We start from the raw sequence: 20,156 nt of genomic DNA, 5'->3' as shown, positions 1-20,156 counted from the left end.
GGCATTTCTGGGCACAATTTCAGCTCTGGCCCAATATTTGGCTGTGATTTGTTCTGCCCAGAACAGAAGCTAGTCAGAGTAAGAGAAATAAAGTAGGTATTTATTAAAAAGGCCTTCAAAGGCTACACCTTGGGCAGTACAAGAGCCTAGTAACCTTGGTTCACAGGCTGGAAAAGGATTGTTTAGTTTCAGCTGTGAAGAGAACTTACTAACACTTTATAGGAAGTTCAGAGTTATAGAAATGCAGTTCAGAATCTAAAAAACATGAGAGCTAAAACTTCATAATCTTCAGTTCCTGCCCTGTCTTGGACCACTACTTGCCTCCAATTGAAATTTGGCTCTGGTCCATGCTCAGACAGTGTGTGCCACAGCAGTATGGGCAGCAGTGCAGGCTCTGGCCCCTATCTCTGGTCATGGCTTTGGTTCCAACCCATCCTGGGTTATGAATTTTTTGGCTCTGGCACTGCCTCAGGTGGTGATTGCTGTTCTGTCCTGGTACTGGGCCATGATTTTTGTTCTACTCCTAGTAGGGATGTTATCTTGACTCTGGGCCCACCTTTAGCTGCAGTTTTGGCTCTGGACAGTGCTTGGGCTTTGATTTTGTCTCTTCCCCATCTTGAGCAGCAACTTAGGCCCGAGCCAAGTAGTGAGTTGTGATGTTGGCTCTGGCTGTGCACTGGTTTGCAACTTCAGCTCCAGTCACATCTTGGCATGTGATTTCAGATCTGCCCCCTGCTTGGACCTCAACATCTACTCCGGTTCCATCCTGGGGCCCCAATTTTGATACAGATTCCCTGCTTTGATCACAGCATGAACTCTGGACTCATCTTGGGACGACAACTGCAGGCCCAGCCTGCTTAGGCTTACAGCTGAGCACTGTCCCAGTTTCAGGCCCAGCCCCCTTGCAGGCTGTGACTTGGTGATGCTGTGCAGCGGTGTTACATGTGAGGCAGGGAGCAGACAGCAGTGGGAGAGGTTGCCAAAGCAGCCATTTCCCTGCTGTACATGTAGTGATGGATGTCTTAGTCCTGGTCTCTCCAGATTTCTGAAGCTTTGCAGAGGTGGAGGGACCACCACCCCCACCCACCCTCTAGAGCCTGAAGGGACAGCCCTTCCCACGAGGATGCTGAACAGTGAGAGGTAAAAAGGCAAGCCCTGTTAGCACTGACTGAATGGTCCTATGGGCAAGAGAAGGTGCTGCTGGGCTTCTGTCTGGGCTTTTCACCTCACTGAGGACTCCTGGCACTCACTGGGCACTCCCTTGCTTGGATCACTTGTGGGCTGCCTCAGGGCCTCTTGGTGCTGCAGCCAAAATGCTTTCCCAGGCCATAGCACCTGCTCCCCTGTCCTTCTCTGCTGCTGAAGGCACTCATTGATGCTGTTCCACCTTAAGGGACACTGCTGCCACATGAGTGTGCCAAGTGTGCTGGCTTGGGTACCAGAAGGAGGCCCTGTGCTGTCCCCAGGTGCCCCTCGCTTGCCCCAGCCTGCCAGCAGTGCAGGCACACTGCCTCTTCAAAGGGTGGTGGCCCCTGGCTGCCAGCCATGCAGACTCACGCTAAGGCTGACTGTCACTAACAGGAACTGCACCTTAGTATCATGGCAAGGTAATTTACAAGTGAGATACAGGATGGAAGTCAACTTTAGCCTAGTTAAAATTGCAGAATAGCTGGGTACCTGCTGGGCACCACGTGGCCCAATTCCCTGGGCAGCGCAGGAAACTGCCCAGGTGCTCTCTGCACTAATGAGGCAGAGGTTCCATATAAGGCCAGTTTGAGACAAGGTCACCGGTACAACCAATCATGTGACCAATTGTCACAAAAGCTCTCCAGGTCAGACTTCCAAAGACTTGAAGATTTCCCCTCTCACTTTGTATAAATGGATCCCCGTAACTCTGTGCTTTGTCAATTGACATGCTGGGTGGAGGAAGTGGTTGTCCCAAAAACTCCTCAAGCTTCTCCATGCTGCAAAATTGACCACCTACACAGAGGGGGCACTTGGCAAGAGTCTGCTGTTCCTGCAGCTGCAGAAATGATCACACAGGACACTCAACTTCAAGTGAATCAGCTTTTGTACTTAGCATTAGTAGAGATGGATCAATAAACACTGGAGTGGTCACAGGCCAGCTGGGCAAGGGGAAGAGCAAGAAGAGGTGGTGTAATGAACAAGTTCTAACACGTCTAAGGGCTAAAAACTCATCCCAGGACAAGAAGGTGCCCCTGTGCAATCCCTGCCATGAGCAAAGAGATGGATCCTGTGAGCTGCACTGAAAGGGTCCCATATGTGGCCCCAGACTCAGAGTGACCATGCGATGTTCCTGGGGCACACTTTGGGCTTTGCAAGGTCCTGCAGGACATGGGTAACACTGCCCCCAAAAGTGGGAAATCAGAAGAAATGCCAACATCAGAATGTGTGCAGGGGGCCAGTAAAGGAAAAGCACACTAAAAGAGAAAAAATAGCATCTATTAGCTCTCATCCTTAACAGTAGTACTTAGCAGTGTAAGAGTTCACAGAAATATTTTTTTAATAATTTTTATCAGAAACATGGCACTTTACTTCTTCAGGTCACTGAATATACAATGATTATTCCTCACAACATCCCTGTGAGGTAGGCATTAGATTGCAGTTACTATTTTACATGTGGGCAGAGGCAGGGAAGTATGTAATCAATCCTGCACAATTAAGTTAATGAAGTTCAACTCACTTAAACATGGAGAAGCCCTCAGTGACTTGAATGAGAATGGGACAGTGGGGCAGAGCTGATACTTCATCAGCTATATTTTTTCACTTCTGTCAATTGCAGTGCTCAGGGTCCAACTCTATTGCTTCCCCATATCCCTCTGAAAAAAGTACCTTTTTTAAACACCTTACACATGCTGAGTTGCTAAAAGTGAGATCTGTAGTAGAAATAGGAAAAACACACTTCAATTCAGCCTACATTTGAATAAAACTTGGAGAAGTTTGCCTGCCCAGCCACATAGAACAGTTTCAACTTTAGTCCTTTATGACATCTGAGACAGCATTTCAGCCTTCAGGTATGAATAAATGTTTGCTTGACTTAATCTAGGGGAAAAAAAGTTTGGTAGACTGTGATCACTGTCTCAGAAATCATGCTTATTTTAGTCAAATAGTTTTACTGAGGGAGGAGGAGGAACTTTAGGCCTTAACTCTAACTTTCCATGTGTTTAAAAAGCCCCTTAGTATAGCAATTTCTCAAATAAACTTATTTTTCAAATTTTTTTTTGTTTCAAAAATGAAGTAGAGTATGTTTGTAAACTTTAACACAATGAACAAATCCTAGTGTTTAATATACAATTATTAATTTTAATGACTTTGTACTGTAAATCAACTTCAGGAAACCAAGTATACTTGACAGTATGGCTACTGTGATTAACTCATCTTCCTATAGCTTTCAGTTGAGATTTCTGAAGAGATGCACTGTTCAAGAAAGATTCATAGTCTCAGCCTGTAAACCACAGCAGCCTGGCTGAAGCCAAGGAAGCCATTGTAATGAATTCCTGCTGAGTAGCTGATCCATCAGTTCCTTCATGTGCAGTATCAGTGACAATGGTCTGCTCCAAATTGAGAGATGATCACGATTGAAGACACTTGGGTCCACATACTCTAAAAAGCTAAACATGCTGCTCTTCCCAACAGAGAAATCTTCATTCTTATTTAAGGGAAGACTCAGTTTAGTGGAACCATGGCTGTGCACTATGATGGGAGAAGAACAGAGTAGTGGCTCTTGGCAGAAATTGCCTTCATTTTGAGGAGGAGGGTGTGGGAAAAAAAGAGGGAAGTGTAATTCTTAACATTATTACCAAAGGACATGTTAACTTCTAATCTGAGATTCACTTTTCCTTCTGAAAATTGAACCTTTTAGGTCACAACCTCTTCCCCAAGGAATTTTAACCTTTAAATCCAGGTAGCATTGTCATCTTCAGACAAAGGGTAAAAAATATAAAAGAAAAAAAAAAAACCTCAGAAGTGCACTTTGCATATCCTGCCTCACAAAGGGTTAAAGTGCTAAGTTTGATATATCCAAAAATTAAGCATCTCCCCTACTCCTTTATTTTTTTAAATGAAACTTTATCTTTGGTTTCTTGTATTTTCCCTGTAATTTTATCCTTTGTTTCCTCCATCTTCTCTGTAATTTTATCCTTTGTTTCCTCCATCTTCTCCGTAATTTTATCCTTTGTTTCTTCCATCTTCTCCGTGATTTTATCCTTTGTTTCCTCCATCCTATCTTGTAGGTATTCCTTTACTGGTGGTGGTGTGGACATGTAGCCATGCTTACGCAGGTATTTAACAGTGACAGATGTTCCTCCCAAAGTCACAGTGTATCTGGCAGGAGTTGCAATCTTAAAGAAACCAGAGAACACACCACATAGATAAATCAGGAAAATAACATCCAGCAAAAGGTATTTTTTTATGTTGAAAATTTATTTTGACCAGAGAGTTTCTAAAAATATCTTCAATTTATAAGGAAATAAGCCAGTTTACAGTGCATTCCCTAGAAATGCATACCTTTCACTTAAAGTATCATTTTGCCAGAGCCAGCAAGGGCATTAGACTTCCCTTAAAAAAAACTCATCAACGCACAAACCCTCCCTGTGCAGTTTGTAGGACAAGCATTCGGCATCTTGATGCAATTCAGAACAGACTGCACGTGAGCACTGAGTTTCTTCCAACACTGCCAGATCTCCCAGCTATAACAATATCTTTATATTTAATAACTATATTTGTTTATTGGTCTCTTTTAGGCACAGGAAAAATTGGAAAGAGTCGTACTTTCATGTTTTGTTTGGGAAAGTAATCCCTTTGACAACAGGTAAGAAGGACATCACTTTTAGAAACAAAACAAATGAGTGGCATGTACAGCAAATACTGTACCTTGTTTTTGAATGGTCTGACATGTTTCAGGTTTCCCAAACACAGACTTTGCACATATAAAATAATAAAAGGAAACCCAAACTTGAATGTAAGTAATTGACTGAAATGACAATGAAAATACTTGAAAGTGATGGACATCTAAGGGGAAGACAAAAAATCATCTAGGATAAAAATAACTGTCTTTTTATCTGAAATTCAATGAGGTGTTTAGACTTCACCTCTTTGTCCCCGCTAATTATGTCAGGGACACAGAAGAATAACTTAATTGCCATCTCAGAGAGCTGCAATACTTCTGCAGCAAAGAAGCTATTTTAGAAATACAGATAGACTCCTTGAAGGAACACAGAACACATATCAACTTGCATGGGACTATTTTTATCACAAAATGAATGCTGAAGTACATGTAGCTATCGAAGAAAGCTAATTAATTCTTTCTGCTGTAAACAAGTAAACTCTGTTTAGTTCACCAGGCAAGACTTAGAGCTTATTTACAAACTATAATTATACTTACTTTATACAATGCATATGCAGTTAGTGCATTTCCACTCTGGGAATTTTTCAGGATGTCTACTACGCTGTCTGGTAAGCCAATCAACTCTAGGAATGGAACAACATTCACCCCACTATAAAAGAGAAAAACATTGGTAACTTGAATGGGAATTTGAAACCTGAACAGTAATTTAGAGTACTATTTCTTTATTGCACAAACTTCATAATTTGAAAATAAAATGGTTTTTTATCTAACCCATAAACTTACAGGATTTATGTTTCTGACCATAAGAAAATTAATGTTCTTCTCAGCATTTCAAAAGGTGACCCATTTATATTATCTCTGTTGGGTGGAATGGTTTCTAACTTACCTGCGTCCCAGTTTATGTTTGAGGTAAGAAGATGTAATGGTGGTAAGACAGTTAGTCAGGTTCCAGCTGTGCAACATCCAATTTCATGCTGTTTTTTCTAAAATTACCTTTTTTTCTATTAAAATTTCAGACAATGTTCTCCATTCACTTCTACATATATCAAACATGTGGCAAAAGAAAAGGAAGCAACGTGTTACATGGACAAGATTTCAGGGGCTTTGTGCTCAGTTGTTCTACTGTGCCAATATAAGGTGTCAAGATGGTGGAGGGAGCTCCTATCACAATTTCTTTCTATTTGACATCCAGGAAAACACCAAAAAAGAAAGGAATGCTCATCTTTATATTATAGAAGAAAGCTACACACAGTTAGAGAAGACCTGAGTTTTCAATATTTAGAGATTTTATATTATTAGTACCATTATCCATTTCTATCTAATATTTTAAGCATTCTTCTGAGCATACAATCACTTTAGCATCAGGAACAGTAACAGGCAGTGATTTACCAACAGTTACTAGAACTATAGTCTGAAGGCCTATTCCCAGAGTAGGGAACGGAGACCTAGTGGGAGCTGAAAGACAGCACGAACTGTGCCACTTCATAAACCACTGCTGTTTAGTCTTGTATGACCAATCATTCTGGGAGTTATTTTTCCACTTCAAGAGGGCACTGCTCCTGTGGCATAACAAACTGAAGCTTTGTTATAATTAGTTTAATTAGTTTCTAGTTGAATATTTCAGTTGTTTTCATCTGCCAAATACCTACTTTAGCAGCAGGCTTTAGAGTTTCAAGAAAAGTAATCTTCACTCAATCTGAAATGTCTGGACATAAGCATCAATCTGAATTTATTCAAAGCAAAATATTTTTATAGTTCAAGACCTTTATTCCTCTGACATGAGCTAAATTTAGAATGACATTTGGATCTATAGCTCCCAGAAAGGGCAATTATGCCAGCTGGTTAGAGTAACTAAAACAAACACTTGTGCAGTAAGGCATTCTGATGTCAGAGTTCCATCCTTGCCACCACAAACCTTGTTGTTTCATGCTTTCTATTATTAAATACACAACACCAGCAGTCCAGAGATAAACATTTGCTTATATTTAGCAAACTATTTCCAGACAAATAAAACCTCTTTCATCTGAACTAGCAAACTAGCAGCTCATAATTGATGTAGTTTTTTCTGATAAATGCCATTTTCCAGAGTGGTATCTAGCACATGCTGTAACTAAAAGAAACTAAAATTAGAATACTTAATTTATATATGTGTGTATATATATATATATATATATTTTTTTTTTTTAACCACACAAATATTTAATTTCCAATTAAAAAGTATAGTCTACAGCAGCAATTTTTTCAGTGGATTGCAGGAAAGAGAGGAAACAGAAACAAAAAACATTAACAGCTAAGTGAAATAAATCCATTAAGTGAAAATCCAGATATGAAGAGGGACTGGGGATGAAGCAGAGATGAAGGGGTAACCTGAAGTCCAAGGGCAAAAAAAAGGTTTATAAAGATCTCAACTAGCCATTCATAATCATGATTCTAAGTCCCTATTTTTACCTTTTGAGAGATTACTAAAAATTTCAATGCTGTTTACATCCATTCATCATTTTGGAGAGATGAGCATTCCTTTAAATGTCAGCAACATACCTGGTATAGAGCAATAACTGCATGGTAATAGTATGTACATGACACTCTCATGGATCCTATATACTTTCAATATTAACTTTATGCTTTAGTCAAAAATGTAGCCACATTTCTCTTTTAAATATAAAGGCACTTTTTAACATGCAATAATAATCTACATGTCCTTTCACTAGTAGATCTCAATTCAACCACGCTATCGGGCACTGCAACAAAATACCAACTTACTTCATGGCTGCATAGTAAAAGGATCCAAACCATACAGTGGAAGTCACAAGGTGCACTGGAATCATGACTTTCCCATACTGCTTAAAAGTTTTCTTGAATCTCTGAACAAGACTCATTGATTTATCTTGTAATGGATCAGGTTCTGAAGAATCTGACTCTGCAGGGCTCTGCTTGGGCGCATCAGTGGCCGAAGGCAAAGGATTTCTCTCTTCTGGTACTTTGTGAGAAGTGTCTGCTGGCTGTGATGAAAAAGCAGTTTTCTTTGAGGCAAAGTGAGCTGCACCTCCATGAAGACATCGTTTAGGAGGGTCCAGTGCCAGAATCACTTTGCATCCCACATTAGGCAATGCAGACTGTCCTTTTAAGCACTGAAAGACACTGGTACGAGGGAAGAACCAACACGTCCCATGAGCCAGCTGAGATGCAGACTGTAACAGACTCCGCTGCATTTTGATGAAGTGTGGATGAAGTTTCTATAAAGAAGAAACAAGAGTAAACAAACTGCATTTCAATGGTGTGATTTCTACTTGCTCCAATGCCACTCACAATTCTCAAATTTTAAATGGCTTTCTATTCTACTTTGAAGAAGTTTCCCTTATCTTTCTTTGCAGAAATAGTTACCTTCCAGAATTAAGGAAATAATTTTCTCATTTTTTCAGCATTCTGAACTAAAATAGTCCCCTCACTTAGCATACTCTGCTCCTCACTGCTAAAATGATCAGTCTACTCCCAAAAAACATTTTTAGGAGTTTATTACTATCTACAGCTTTTATCTACATAACCTGGCACAGCCATTGAAAAGTTACCCTTAAACTTCACTTATAGTAGCATCTGATAACTTGAATGAACCTTGAGCCTATATAAATGCATTATAAATTCACTGAAGTAAGTGCAATTAAAATTTATTTTTGGTGTCAGTGCATTCTTAGTTTTGGTAGAATTTTTCATGTTCTACACTATTTTCAGTAGAAGTTCATAAAATTGAAAAACCCCCAATAGAAATAATTATTAATGATCAAGCAATAGCCTAAATAGTAACAAATGTAACTGTAATAGCCTGCTAGTAACACCTGTCAGGAAGGGGAAAGGTACTGGTGAATGTCATATATTAACATGAGCAAAACTGAAAGGCAATTTTCCAAACATTGCAATGCAAAGAATATTTTAAAACTGTGGAATAACCCAGTTAACTGTGGAATAACCCAGATTTTGAATACTTACCAGTTACTCCTGAAAGTTTGAAATAACAATTGAGAGCTTCCTCACAAAGAAGAAAGGAATTTAGTTTTGCATGCATAGACATCAAGAAATAATTTTACCCCCCAAAATGCATGCTTTGAAATTGTGAAATACTCTTTCTTTTATTCAATGGTTGTAAGTTACAGAACTAACATTCTTTCCCTCAAAAAAAAAAAAAAAAGTGATGCTAATTGATGCCACTTAAGTTATTTACAAGTATTGTACATTACTAATGCTTTTCCATTTTTAATTGCCACAACCATTCTTTATCCAAACTAGAAATCACTCAAATTTAATTGAAACGTCGTACCTGCTTTCCCTTCACCTTAGATATATGCCAGGTGCTTTAGCAGTGAATTTTTCTAGGCTGCAGAAAATCATCAGCACTTCCTAACACAGGAAGAAGTTTTAAAAAAAAAAAAAAAAGTGAAACCATACCTACCCTTTATTACTGTCTAGATATGGTAAGGTGTGTATCTTCAAAAAGTTGCAACTCTTCCACTAGTTCTCTACCTTTCAAATATATGTCTTGAACACATTGAGGCCCCTGCTAAAGTGAAAAAAGCACACATTTAGAGAAATAGCAACAAGAGCAAATTAATCCTATGAAGATTTATTTCTGGTCAGCCCGAAACCTTGCAACTGAAGAAGTTTTTGGTGTAAATTCCCTTTAGAATACTGACATACTAATGGGAGATTTTTTTGTGTAATTTTAGAAGTTCCTCAACTTTAAATTACTGTTCTCTTCCAAGAGAGGAAAGTTTCACAATCCAAATGGATCTGTTGGAACAGTCCTGCCTGTATGTTTTCTAGGTAGTTTTATGCTACTGTTGTACTTGAATTAATGACAATTACTAGAATTACAATGTTTGATGTGGGGAGAAGATGAATTCCCAGGTTTCAAACTCCCTGGGAACCTCTGCATTGCTTGTGACACACAGACACACACTTTTGTTGAACTCCTGCTAACAGGAGGTACTGCATCAATAGAGAAAAAGGAATTTGTGTCTCTATATTAAGGAGGCAGTTACTCTGTCCTGTTGAGTTATGAACTTGGTGGGAGTCAAGAAGTGCTGCTGCTGCTCATGGAGCAGTAAATCAGCTACAGGTACTGGCCCTCCATGACTCAGTTTTTTGTAAGACTTCACTGGAAGCCGCAATTTTTTGTGGTATCTCTAGCTTTACAAGAAGCAGAGATTCTTGCTTACTTCTGAAATCCAAATGCAATTGCTTCTCAAAACAAGAAGTAGTGAAAACACTCAGTAAAACTCAAGTGTTCAGATGGCACTCTATCATATGCCAACTACTTAACTGATTTACAGAAATTGTAACAACAAACTTGGAACATGACAACTGCATTCCTTGCCTACTGCCACTTGCAGTTCTTTCCTGAGGGATAATATTCTCCACAGAGAACTGTTTTCCCCTCTCACTAATAGTACACAGCACTGAGCGTCTGCCCTAAGTAGATTTTCTCAATATCCAGCCAGCAGACTCAGCAAAAGGCATCCACCTATGGGAATCTGGAGGTTCTTGAGACAGACTTCTACAGTTCACCAGTACACTACTGAAAAATACCTAGGTTGTTAAAAACACTCAGATTCCAAGGATGTCAGGACAGTAACCTGAATGTTACCCACAATTGCACCTAGCGACTTTTGAAAAGTTGCTTCTTCATTTTAGTGTGCTTAACATTTTTCCTGCTGTTACATCATGCTGCAAAGGTACAGAAAATGACAAGAAGGTACAAGCTCCAGATACCAAGATGGGAAAGCACTTGTCTGTGGGGTGGGAGCAGGGGGAAAGGTGCTTTAAAGCATCTTAGATTACGTTATCAGTTTTCTCTTAAAAATGTCACAAAGAAAAAAAATCTGTCTGTGGAAAAATATAACTCAAGTTCTCGGCTCCAAGAATTCCATGTGGTCAGTGATGGAATAGATATTAGCTACAGAAACCATGAAATGCTATACAGACACTTGTGGTACGGTCTCTTCAGCACTGTCACATCCCAGCTAACTATTTAGTAGGATCTCCAGCAGATTGTAAACTGAGCTGTAGCGATAATGGCTTTTCAACACAAACTCCTGTTTGGGATCCTTGGACATCCATTTAATTCCTGAAGGCACCCCTGTCTCATGGTGAGCTGTTAACAAGGCCTCTGACATAAAGGGAGTGCTCTAGGGGCCTCTTAAGTATAGATCAGCTTCTCATTGCAGCGCTGAAGGTTTTGTTTAGGAAACTTCTGTACTTTTGTTACAATTCAGATCAGCTTTGGCATAAATCTGATATACTGAAAGAGCATCCTAGCTCTTGCATTTGCTCTACTTTCCAGTGGTAATTAGGAAGTAGATATTATATTTGCTTTTTGTTCCCGAGGACAACAAAAGCTCAGGAATTTTAAATGCCACAGAGCTTTTATGTGACTGTCACAAAGTCATTGCTTTGGCTGTGGGCTAACATTCTATCCCAAAAAACTCCGGAAGATCTTTGGAAAACACAGAAGTAACATTCCTGGCCAATATAGGTATGGCAAAGGCTGCTGTGGATATTTACTCTTGGAAAGAGAAAAAATGTCAGAGATACTGTCAGATGAAACTTTCATCAGGATAATTTGTATAAAAATGGCTACCCTGTTACAATTAATGTTTTTTGGGTCACCAGAAAAATTAAAATATAAGAAGGTGGCGGTGCATAAAAGATGGCAAAAACTTTAGTGTAAAGATAATGGCAAAAACTTTAGTGTTAACTTCTTTTGTTAAAGAGGTCAGAAAGGATCTGAGGGAATTGAGGGTATAGTATATGTAGAGAACACTGGATTATTTTCTCAGTTATACCAGAAACACTCTGGACACAATATGTAAATATCGATGACTTTAAAGCATCTTCACTTGTTCTGTTACTGTTTAAAAAAAGAACATTAATTATACCACAGGAGAGTTCCCAATGAAAATCCATGAGCTTTTTCTACTCCCAAGGCACCTTTCTATGGAAACAGAGAATTAATTTACATTCTTGTCATATTTAGTGTAAAATCTAGAAAACTTTGAGAATTGTGTGTGGCAGACAGAGCAGAATTTTGAAAGGAAACAAACCAAGTTTTCAGAAATCCTTTTCAACTCATCTTTCAGATTGCATAAAAAGCAAATACAGAGATCTCATCCAAGCAGCTCAGTTTAATAAACAAAACCACCATATTGCTTAGATTTTTCCTAAACATAATAAACATCCCAAAACTTGTTTTCAGATTTAACTTGTTCTTTTCAAGAACTCATCGACAGTATATATTAAAAAACCCCAAAACTGTTTTTGCCAAGCTTACAAACCAAAATAAGAAAATAGGAAAACCACAACTGAAGTGAAAACATATATGAGTGTCCTAAAAATCTGGGAACATATTTTAACATCATTTTAAGACTAATGCAATACATGCAAAGCATTGTTTTTCTTAAATTCAATGTAAAATAAAACTATAAACCTCTTGGTAACTGCAAGGTGTTGGAGTCCCATGCTCCAAAGCATGGAGTCACTAACCACAGATGGGAAAGTGGCAGTGCACAGGGATTTTTTTATGCTTTGTATTAATACCTTGAGTGCATGGATGAACATTTAGAATTTCTGTTTTCACCTTTACTACTTTTGCAGTATCACTCAAACTATCTGTAATTCATTCTAAACTAAGAAACTTGCTTATAATCTGAAGTTTGGCTATCATTAGCTGTGTAGTTTTGTCTGCCATTCAGGACTGTCTAAAAAACAACACCACATTTTAGGCTAAAAGGAGTAATGCAAAATAAATCACAGTGGAATTTATCTGAAACTTGGTAAAATCATATTAAAACAAATAAAAGACTAAACCCTTGCAGACAGATGACCCTAAAGCATTAGCCCCACCCTACCTCTATACTGTTTTCACTTAGTAAATGCTACACTATACTTTTTTTAATTCATCTCATTATTACAACCCAATACTGCTAAGTGGAGATAAGCCAACAACTTTGTTACTCTTATTTTACCTAAAATACTCTTCTTGCTAAAACACTCTGAGCAAAATCAAAAAAGTAAAACAAACTTTTCCACAGTCCTTACACACCAAGTACTCTTCACTGCTACAATCTTCTGATACTCAAAAGGAAAAGAAGAAGTAGCTTAAGGAAGAATAAAAGATATTGCAGACGTGTAAAGTCTGCACACTGGATTCAGAAGACAAATAAAGCAGGAGAACGTAATGCAATGACTGTGTGTTGAATTATACACCTGGATTGCTAAACAGTAGCCTTAACAGTACAGTCAATATGTCCATGGTAATTCCATTTTCCTCTGTGATGGAAAGTACTGGATCTTAAGATTGCATGTAGCTGACCATTATGAAAATGTGAATGCTCTCTCTCAAATGCTTCCAAAAGAAAGGATCACAATCAGCTGTAGTGCTTTCTGCTCTTCAGAACTGTTTTTAATAACTGGTGCTATTCCATCTGTTAGCACTGGTTCCTTCTTTCACAAGTTTCGTTCTGCCCTCTACTGAATTTTTACGTAAGTACAACTCATACTACTAACACAAAAGGTTTCTGCTGTGTACGATTCCATCAGACAAGTGTTGCTGGATCATCCTCTGTATTAGTCCCAGAGCCTCTCAGATTATAGGCACATGTCAAGGAAAAAATTAGCTTTTAAAGTGATATCTGGTTTGATTTTTTTGGTCCATTTGTCATCTACAGACATGTCTGCAATAAGGCAGGCAGAGAAATTATGCTTATAGATTGCAACTAAGCTTAAAAATAGGCATATTATATATCTATGCTGAAAAAAGGTCAAAAAAAAGCCTTATGTTAGTTAATAGCAGGGGCTGTATTAATCTGCTTCTTCACACTACCTTCCACTTTAGGCTAATGATCAAAATAAGATCTGATTCTCTTTCTAATCCACTCAGGTAGTAACTTTCTGAATCCTAACAGCTTCTTCTGTCCTTGTATCTCCCAAGGTATCATTAGTTCGCTCCTCCTAAAACACTTGTGGCTGTCTCTCACAGGGTTTTCAGCCACAGGGCCCTTGATGTGCAGGTGTGGGGGCTGTAGGGGCACGTGTGTAGTGGTTTGGTTTACAAAGCAGTGGAAAGCTTCCACTGGATAACTAACAGGGGCTGGAAAGGGACTTCACATAAGCAAGCCTCAGATCTGCAGTTTCCTGCATATGACTCTGAACTCCCTCAGAAAAAAAACCAACCCACAACTGAACTGACAAAAGGTTAGATGCTAAAACATGAACAAAAAAATACACAGATCAGTTTTCTACACTTCATCAAAACATTATATGAGAATCTCTTAGGATCTTCCCTCTCAATAGTACATTGTATTTTATTTGACAAATTCCTCACCTCTTTCAACTCACTGAGCATCTCAAGTGTTTTGACTCTACACTTTAACATATGCTGAAACTCATTGGAAATATGGTTATTAGTTCTATGTTCAGAGCTCAGATATTTCTTTTATGATGAAATTCAGAGCTGCAGTGCACATCTCTCTTCACTAATAGAGTCATCAATGAGAGTCAAAAAGTTGCTGGCAAAAACTGGACTCTTGCTCAAGACTTCCTGCTACTTGCAACCTGGATTCTAGAATTCAAGCTAATTTTTTAATTCATAGTTTTTCTGTTCACTGATATAGACAATGTGAATTATAATAATTAATTTTTAAAGTCTCTGGAATTGTAATAAAATATTTATTCACAAAAAATGTAATGAAACAATTAGACACACTGCAGATACAGTGACTTTTACAAAAACAGATGGTGCTGACACAAATAAAGTTCAGCCTTTTTGCCCAGATCTGTTGGGTTTGTGCAGCAAGGTTCTGGTGGAGGGTGGGCTATAGGGGTGGTTTCTTTGAGAAGCTGCCAAAAGCTTCCCCCATGTTTGAGACAGCCAATGCCAGCCAGCTCCAAGAGAGACTCACTGCTGGCCAAGGCTCCAAGACAGCAGTGATGGTGGTAGAGCCATGGGATAACATAGTTAGGAAGGAAAAAAATTTGTTGCAGAGATGTAATTGAGGACAGGGAAGAGCGGAGTGAGAATATGTGAGAGGAACAGCCCTGCAGACACCAAGGTCAGTGAAAGAGGAAGGAGAGGTGCTCCAGGCTGAGACAAGCCAGCAGCCTGTGATACACACCACGGTGAGGGAGCTGTGTCCCTGCAGCCCATGGAGGTCCAGACAGGAACAAGAGATCCACCTGCAGCCTGTGGAGGACTCCATACCAGAGGAGGTGGATGGCAGGAAGAGGCTGTGACCCTGCAGGAAACCCACACTGCAGAAGGTCCTGTAAGGACCTGGGGCAAGAGGAGCCCGTGCTAGAGCAGGTTTGCTGGGAGGACTTGTGATTCCATGGGGGATCCATGCTGCAACAGGCTACTCCTGGAGGACTGTGCACAGTATGAAACGACCCACGCTGGAGCAGTTCATGAAGAACTGCAGCTCATGGAAAGGATTCATGTTGAAGAGGTTTGTGGAAGACTGTCTGCCATGGGAGGAACCCTCTGCTGCAGCAGGGGAAGAATTTTCCTCCTGTGGAGGAAGCAGTGGCAGAGACCACGTGTGATGAACTAATTGTAACCCCCCTTCCTTGTCCTCCTGTGCCACTGAGAGGAAGAGCAGGGAGAGAACTGGGAGTACAGTTAAACCCGGTAAGGAAGGAGGAATGCCAGGAAGAAATGTTTAGGATTTGTTTCACCTCTCATTTCCATACTCTGATTTGATTGGTAATGAATTCAATTAATTTCCCAACATTGAGTCTGTTTTGCCCACGGCAGCGAGCAATGACTGATCTCTCCCTGCCCTTACCTCAACTCAAGAGCCTTTCCTTGTATTTTCTTTTCCCTGCCCAGCTGAGGAGGGGAGGGGTAGAGCAGCTTTAGTGGGCACCTGACATCCAGCCAGAATCAAACCACCACACCAAACCACAGAATAAGACCTTAGATATTAAAATACTTTATCTTGACTAATTATAAAAGGCATTTATAAGGAATATGCTTAAACTTCGACCTTAGAATGAGCTTTGTACAGCCTTCTGCCCCACCTTCCAGAGTGACGACCAAACCTGTTTCCTTTCTAGCCTTGATAAATGCCATTTTTGCCACCTTGGATCTTTACATGTCTTGCCTCATTGTTGTGTTTCTTCTCTCCATAACCCAACAGAAAGCAACAGTACTATCTGTAATAATACATTAAGTGCAAATTATATTATGTAATAATTTTATAAGGCACTTAAAACAACAATCTCAAAGTACCAAGTCTTTTACTCATCAAATTCACCCAAAATGCTTCTAAAGATGTCCAAAAAACATTCTCAAGGAAGAACTCTGAAGCCTTACAATTAGAAACAAAGTAGGAATAAAAGTAAACCAGCATGAAACTGGAAAAACATCCCAGCTTCCATAAAAACAGAACTCACAGTGGAAGCATTGGGTTCAAGATTTTTTTCTTTTATTCTCTCACCACATTTATTTCACACTTTCAAACACTGAAAAGCTGTCATTTTTCCCAGCAAAAAATACAGAACATTCATCTTTCAGCAGAATTACTGTTGGCAGACATTCACTTCCAGTATAAATCTTTTCTAAATATTCAAAGTAAGTGCTGAATTCTCTGTTGTGAATTCAAATTTCTCCATATGGGGAAATATGTGCAGTATCAATCAGAATATCTTGAAAAATTATGTGTGAAGAGGCTGATCATAACATTTACAGAACACACACACACACACACTCAAAACCACAGTCTTCATCTAATTTTCAGTAAACACTATTCCCAACATCTCTACAAATGAGCGTGAACAGTTCTTACAAGAGAAGTATTATTTTGATTAAGGTCTCAATACCTGAGTGGCTAAACCTTCTTGCCCATTATTCAGTTTACTGCCTTACACAGCATTTCTTGCACAGAAGACATGCAAACAACAAAATTACACCATCTACAAGTGTCTGAAAGTGCATCAGATTCAGAGCTGTGTCTTTACACCAGAAGGAGCTCTTTTGAAACTTCAGTATTAGAACCCTAATAACATTCCTGTTCACAGTCTGAAGCAGCAGCATTACAGCACTGCTGTATTCAGATTGGGAAAGGAATCCTGTGACTGCAACACTGCAACCTTTGCAAGCACACTGCTTTCTGCCAGATGTCATCAACACGGCCCAAGGCTTGTGGTTCAGCAGAGAAACATCTCTCATCAGAAAGTACTATTCTGTGGCCTGAGACAGCAGGAAGCAAAGGATGCCATCTAATTTTAACATCAGTAAAGCCAGTTTTTAAATTCACAAAATATTAAGAGTGAATAGTTAACTGTCTGGTACACGCTGGGGCTAAGCACTACCACTGCAGTTAAAGGTAAGTGCTGTCACATTTTACTAAAATCTTTCACCATCCACTTTTAGAAGACTCACTGAATTCTTGTGAAACCACTCAGGCATTTTTATTTCCAACCAACAAAATTCATCCATCAGAAAAAAAAAAAAGCTATTGATTTGTTTTACAATTTGTTTATGAGCACCTGACTGTATTAACAACCATTCCCTTCCTCCATCCCCCTCCTCAAGGACATGGCAAGTCCTAAAGAGCTGCAGGGGATCATCTGCTGCAACGTTCCACAAAGCCACAATCACAGCCACACACCTTGTTTGGTTTACACAAGAACTGTTACACAGAGTCAAGGTCAATTCTTGGGACAAGATAAAACAGTAGATGCAGGGAATTAAAATTTATAGCCCATCTAAGTGTCCCTTTCATTTCCTGACATGCACAAACAGAGCTTTACCATTCAGATGAATTTATTTCGAAGGAGCAGGGTCATGTCTGGAAACATAAAAAAAAAATGTGGCCTGTCTGAAGAGCATGAGAGGAAAACTGAGTGATGGAAGGCACTGGGCTACACAGGGTTGGAGTTTTTTAGAGGAAGCACAAAGTTCCAAACAGAGTAAATCCTACTGTGTAATGCCAATACCTAAAAGAAGATGTGGCTTCAGTCCTTACCAGACAAGAAGTCCTAAGTAGGCACACCATTCTGGTCTGTCAGACCCTGCTTAAAACACAATTTTCTGGACAAAATTTAATATGGACAAAGTGTGTTGGACTTAACACACCTGTACTGGTACCTTCAAGACGCAACTAAATTGATGAAAATAGAATCACAGATGTCGTCAGAACAGATCATAAAAATTTTTAAACTGACTAATAACATCTTACTCTCACTGGAGTTTTATTATAGCGACAGGGACATGAAGAATGATGTGTGTTTTTCAGAGGTGCCACGATTCAAGACTCAAAAATTAAGAAAAAGTTCTGTAACTTAAACAGTGCTCTTTTTTGTTATTCTCACACTGCACAATCCATTAATCTCAAGTAAAAAAACTGACTAGGGGCACATAATAGTCATTAAGAATCTCTGACCCTGAGTTTGATCCTTGATCTAAAGTGATGGATTAGGTAGTTACCTATCAGCATATCAAGGTAAAATCCTTATGATCCATTCTGATGACATCTGGCTATTCAGGAAGATTTCCATCAGGTTTTGGGCCCAGGTCTCAGTCCTTTCAGTGATTTTATTCCATTCCTTATACTGGAATATTATGAATTTGCTTCAGCATCTAGTTTTGAAAATAAGTTCATCTTCAACTATCTGATTTAACACCAAAAAGAACTATGTTGGATTGTCTTTCCAACCTGCAGGACTAACCTGATTACAAGCAATTTGCTGAGATTCCATTAGCAGTTTTACATTTTTAAAAATCAAGTGTTCTTCCTGCTCTTGTTGTTGAATTTCTCACGCCCTTGTCTTCAAGACTAGAAAAAACTCCCCACAGATCCAGAAATGTGCCAAGATGCAAACTGAGGGCTTTTATCTGACATTAGGGGACATCAAGAACTCCCTGTCTTGCAAAAACAGACTTCAGTTTCCAAGGGATACCTATGAGCATACACAAGAGCTGGGGTGCTTTACCTGCAGAAAAGACCATCTACAGCAGGAGAACTACACAGAATTTTTTAAAAACCAAACCACATCAAAACTTTTCTTGCAGCTGCTATAGACTGTGAAGCAGACCTGCAGACAGTCACACCAGACAAATCTTTAACTTCTTACATTCCTTACATACTCCTTAACAGTCTGAATTTTTCTACGCAGTTTTTGCCATGTGCAAGCCACCTGATGTCCACCTACCCAAATCATCAAATGATTTTTTTTTAATTCCCTGATGAAGTGCCTCTTAGGCAGTGAGTGCAATTCAGTAACGCTGCCACAAGGGTCAGTGATACCCCTTTTACCTCAAACAGCCATTAAACAGAAAAGGAGATAAACACCTGCTTGTCAGCCCCACAGGAGATGGACGGTGGGGACATACAATCCTCTGTGCATGCAATTCCCACACTGAAGCAGCTGCAAGTCATACAAGCACAGGCAGCAAAACACATTCCAAACGAGGAACCTGCGCCCTATCTCTTCCCAAAGCAGCAAAACTTTGGCAAACCATTTTGCGTTTATACTTGTAACAGCAATGACACCTTGGGGTAAGCTGAAGAACACTTTCAGTTTAAGAACTGGCTTTGGTAAGGAATTCTAGGACACTTCATGCACTACTGTCCAAAGTAATGTTTTCTTTTTCAGGACAGTTGTTAGAGAGAGTTTTGGAAATTGACATTAGTGAGGCTGAAGTAGTTTGTATTAGCTGACATACATCCATGTTTCATGTAACAGCATTAACAAAAATTCTGAAGACTTCTCTGTCTGACTCCCTGGATATACTTAATTAACAGGAGCGAATTACTAATGAGAAACATAACATAAGACAATAAAACATTTTTATAGCCACTTCAAGCTTTTTGAAAAGAAAAGACGTACACAGGTCTACCTGCTAACCCCCTTAAGAGGCATAAGCCACCCGCGGTCCTTCAGTGGTAACACAGAACCATGGAATATGCTGACTTGGAAGGGATCCATCAGGATCATCGATGTCCTGTGCAGGGCCAACTCTTGGCCCTGCACAGGCCATCCCAAGAATCACACCTTGTGATTGACACTATGGCCAAACGCTTGAGCTCTGCCGGGATGGTGCTGTGAGCACTTCCCTGGGGAGCCTGCTCCAGTGCCCAACCATCCTCTGGGTGAAGAACCTACGCCCAATATCCCGCCTAAACTTCCTCTGACACTGTTTCGTGCCGTTCCCTCGGGCCCCTGGGCACCGGGGAGCCGGGATCGCCGCTGCCCTTCGTGAAGAAGTCACAGCCTGAGCTCCCATCCCCAAATCTCTTCC

At 39.7% G+C, this 20,156-nt stretch overlaps 1 protein-coding gene across 7 annotated transcripts in view; it reads right to left on the bottom strand.

Annotated features, from left to right (window-relative positions):
- Window positions 1-2,516: 2,516 nt before the first annotated feature.
- The window catches only part of FAM210A (family with sequence similarity 210 member A), an 18,505-nt gene continuing 865 nt past the window's right edge, over window positions 2,517-20,156 (bottom strand). For 3 of the 7 annotated variants that reach the window (XM_041477797.1, XM_041477794.1, XM_041477795.1), the window contains exons 2-5: window positions 9,309-9,416; window positions 7,628-8,100; window positions 5,405-5,516; window positions 2,517-4,361 (exon numbers count right to left, since the gene is read on the bottom strand). In XM_041477797.1, coding sequence (XP_041333731.1) covers window positions 4,062-4,361; window positions 5,405-5,516; window positions 7,628-8,076 — 861 coding nt within the window. In that variant the 5' untranslated portion in view covers window positions 8,077-8,100; window positions 9,309-9,416 and the 3' untranslated portion in view covers window positions 2,517-4,061. The remainder of the gene's footprint in view (window positions 4,362-5,404; window positions 5,517-7,627; window positions 8,101-9,308; window positions 9,417-20,156) is intronic. The other 4 variants (XM_041477799.1, XM_041477798.1, XM_041477796.1 and 1 more) reach the window with 2 other exon arrangements.

This window comes from Pyrgilauda ruficollis, unplaced genomic scaffold (genome assembly GCF_017590135.1).
Source record: "Pyrgilauda ruficollis isolate IOZ18807 unplaced genomic scaffold, ASM1759013v1 scaffold41, whole genome shotgun sequence".
Lineage (NCBI taxonomy): Eukaryota > Metazoa > Chordata > Aves > Passeriformes > Passeridae > Pyrgilauda > Pyrgilauda ruficollis.
The sequence above is the reverse complement of the archived record's forward strand: the minus strand, read 5'-3'. Positions and strand labels throughout refer to the sequence as shown.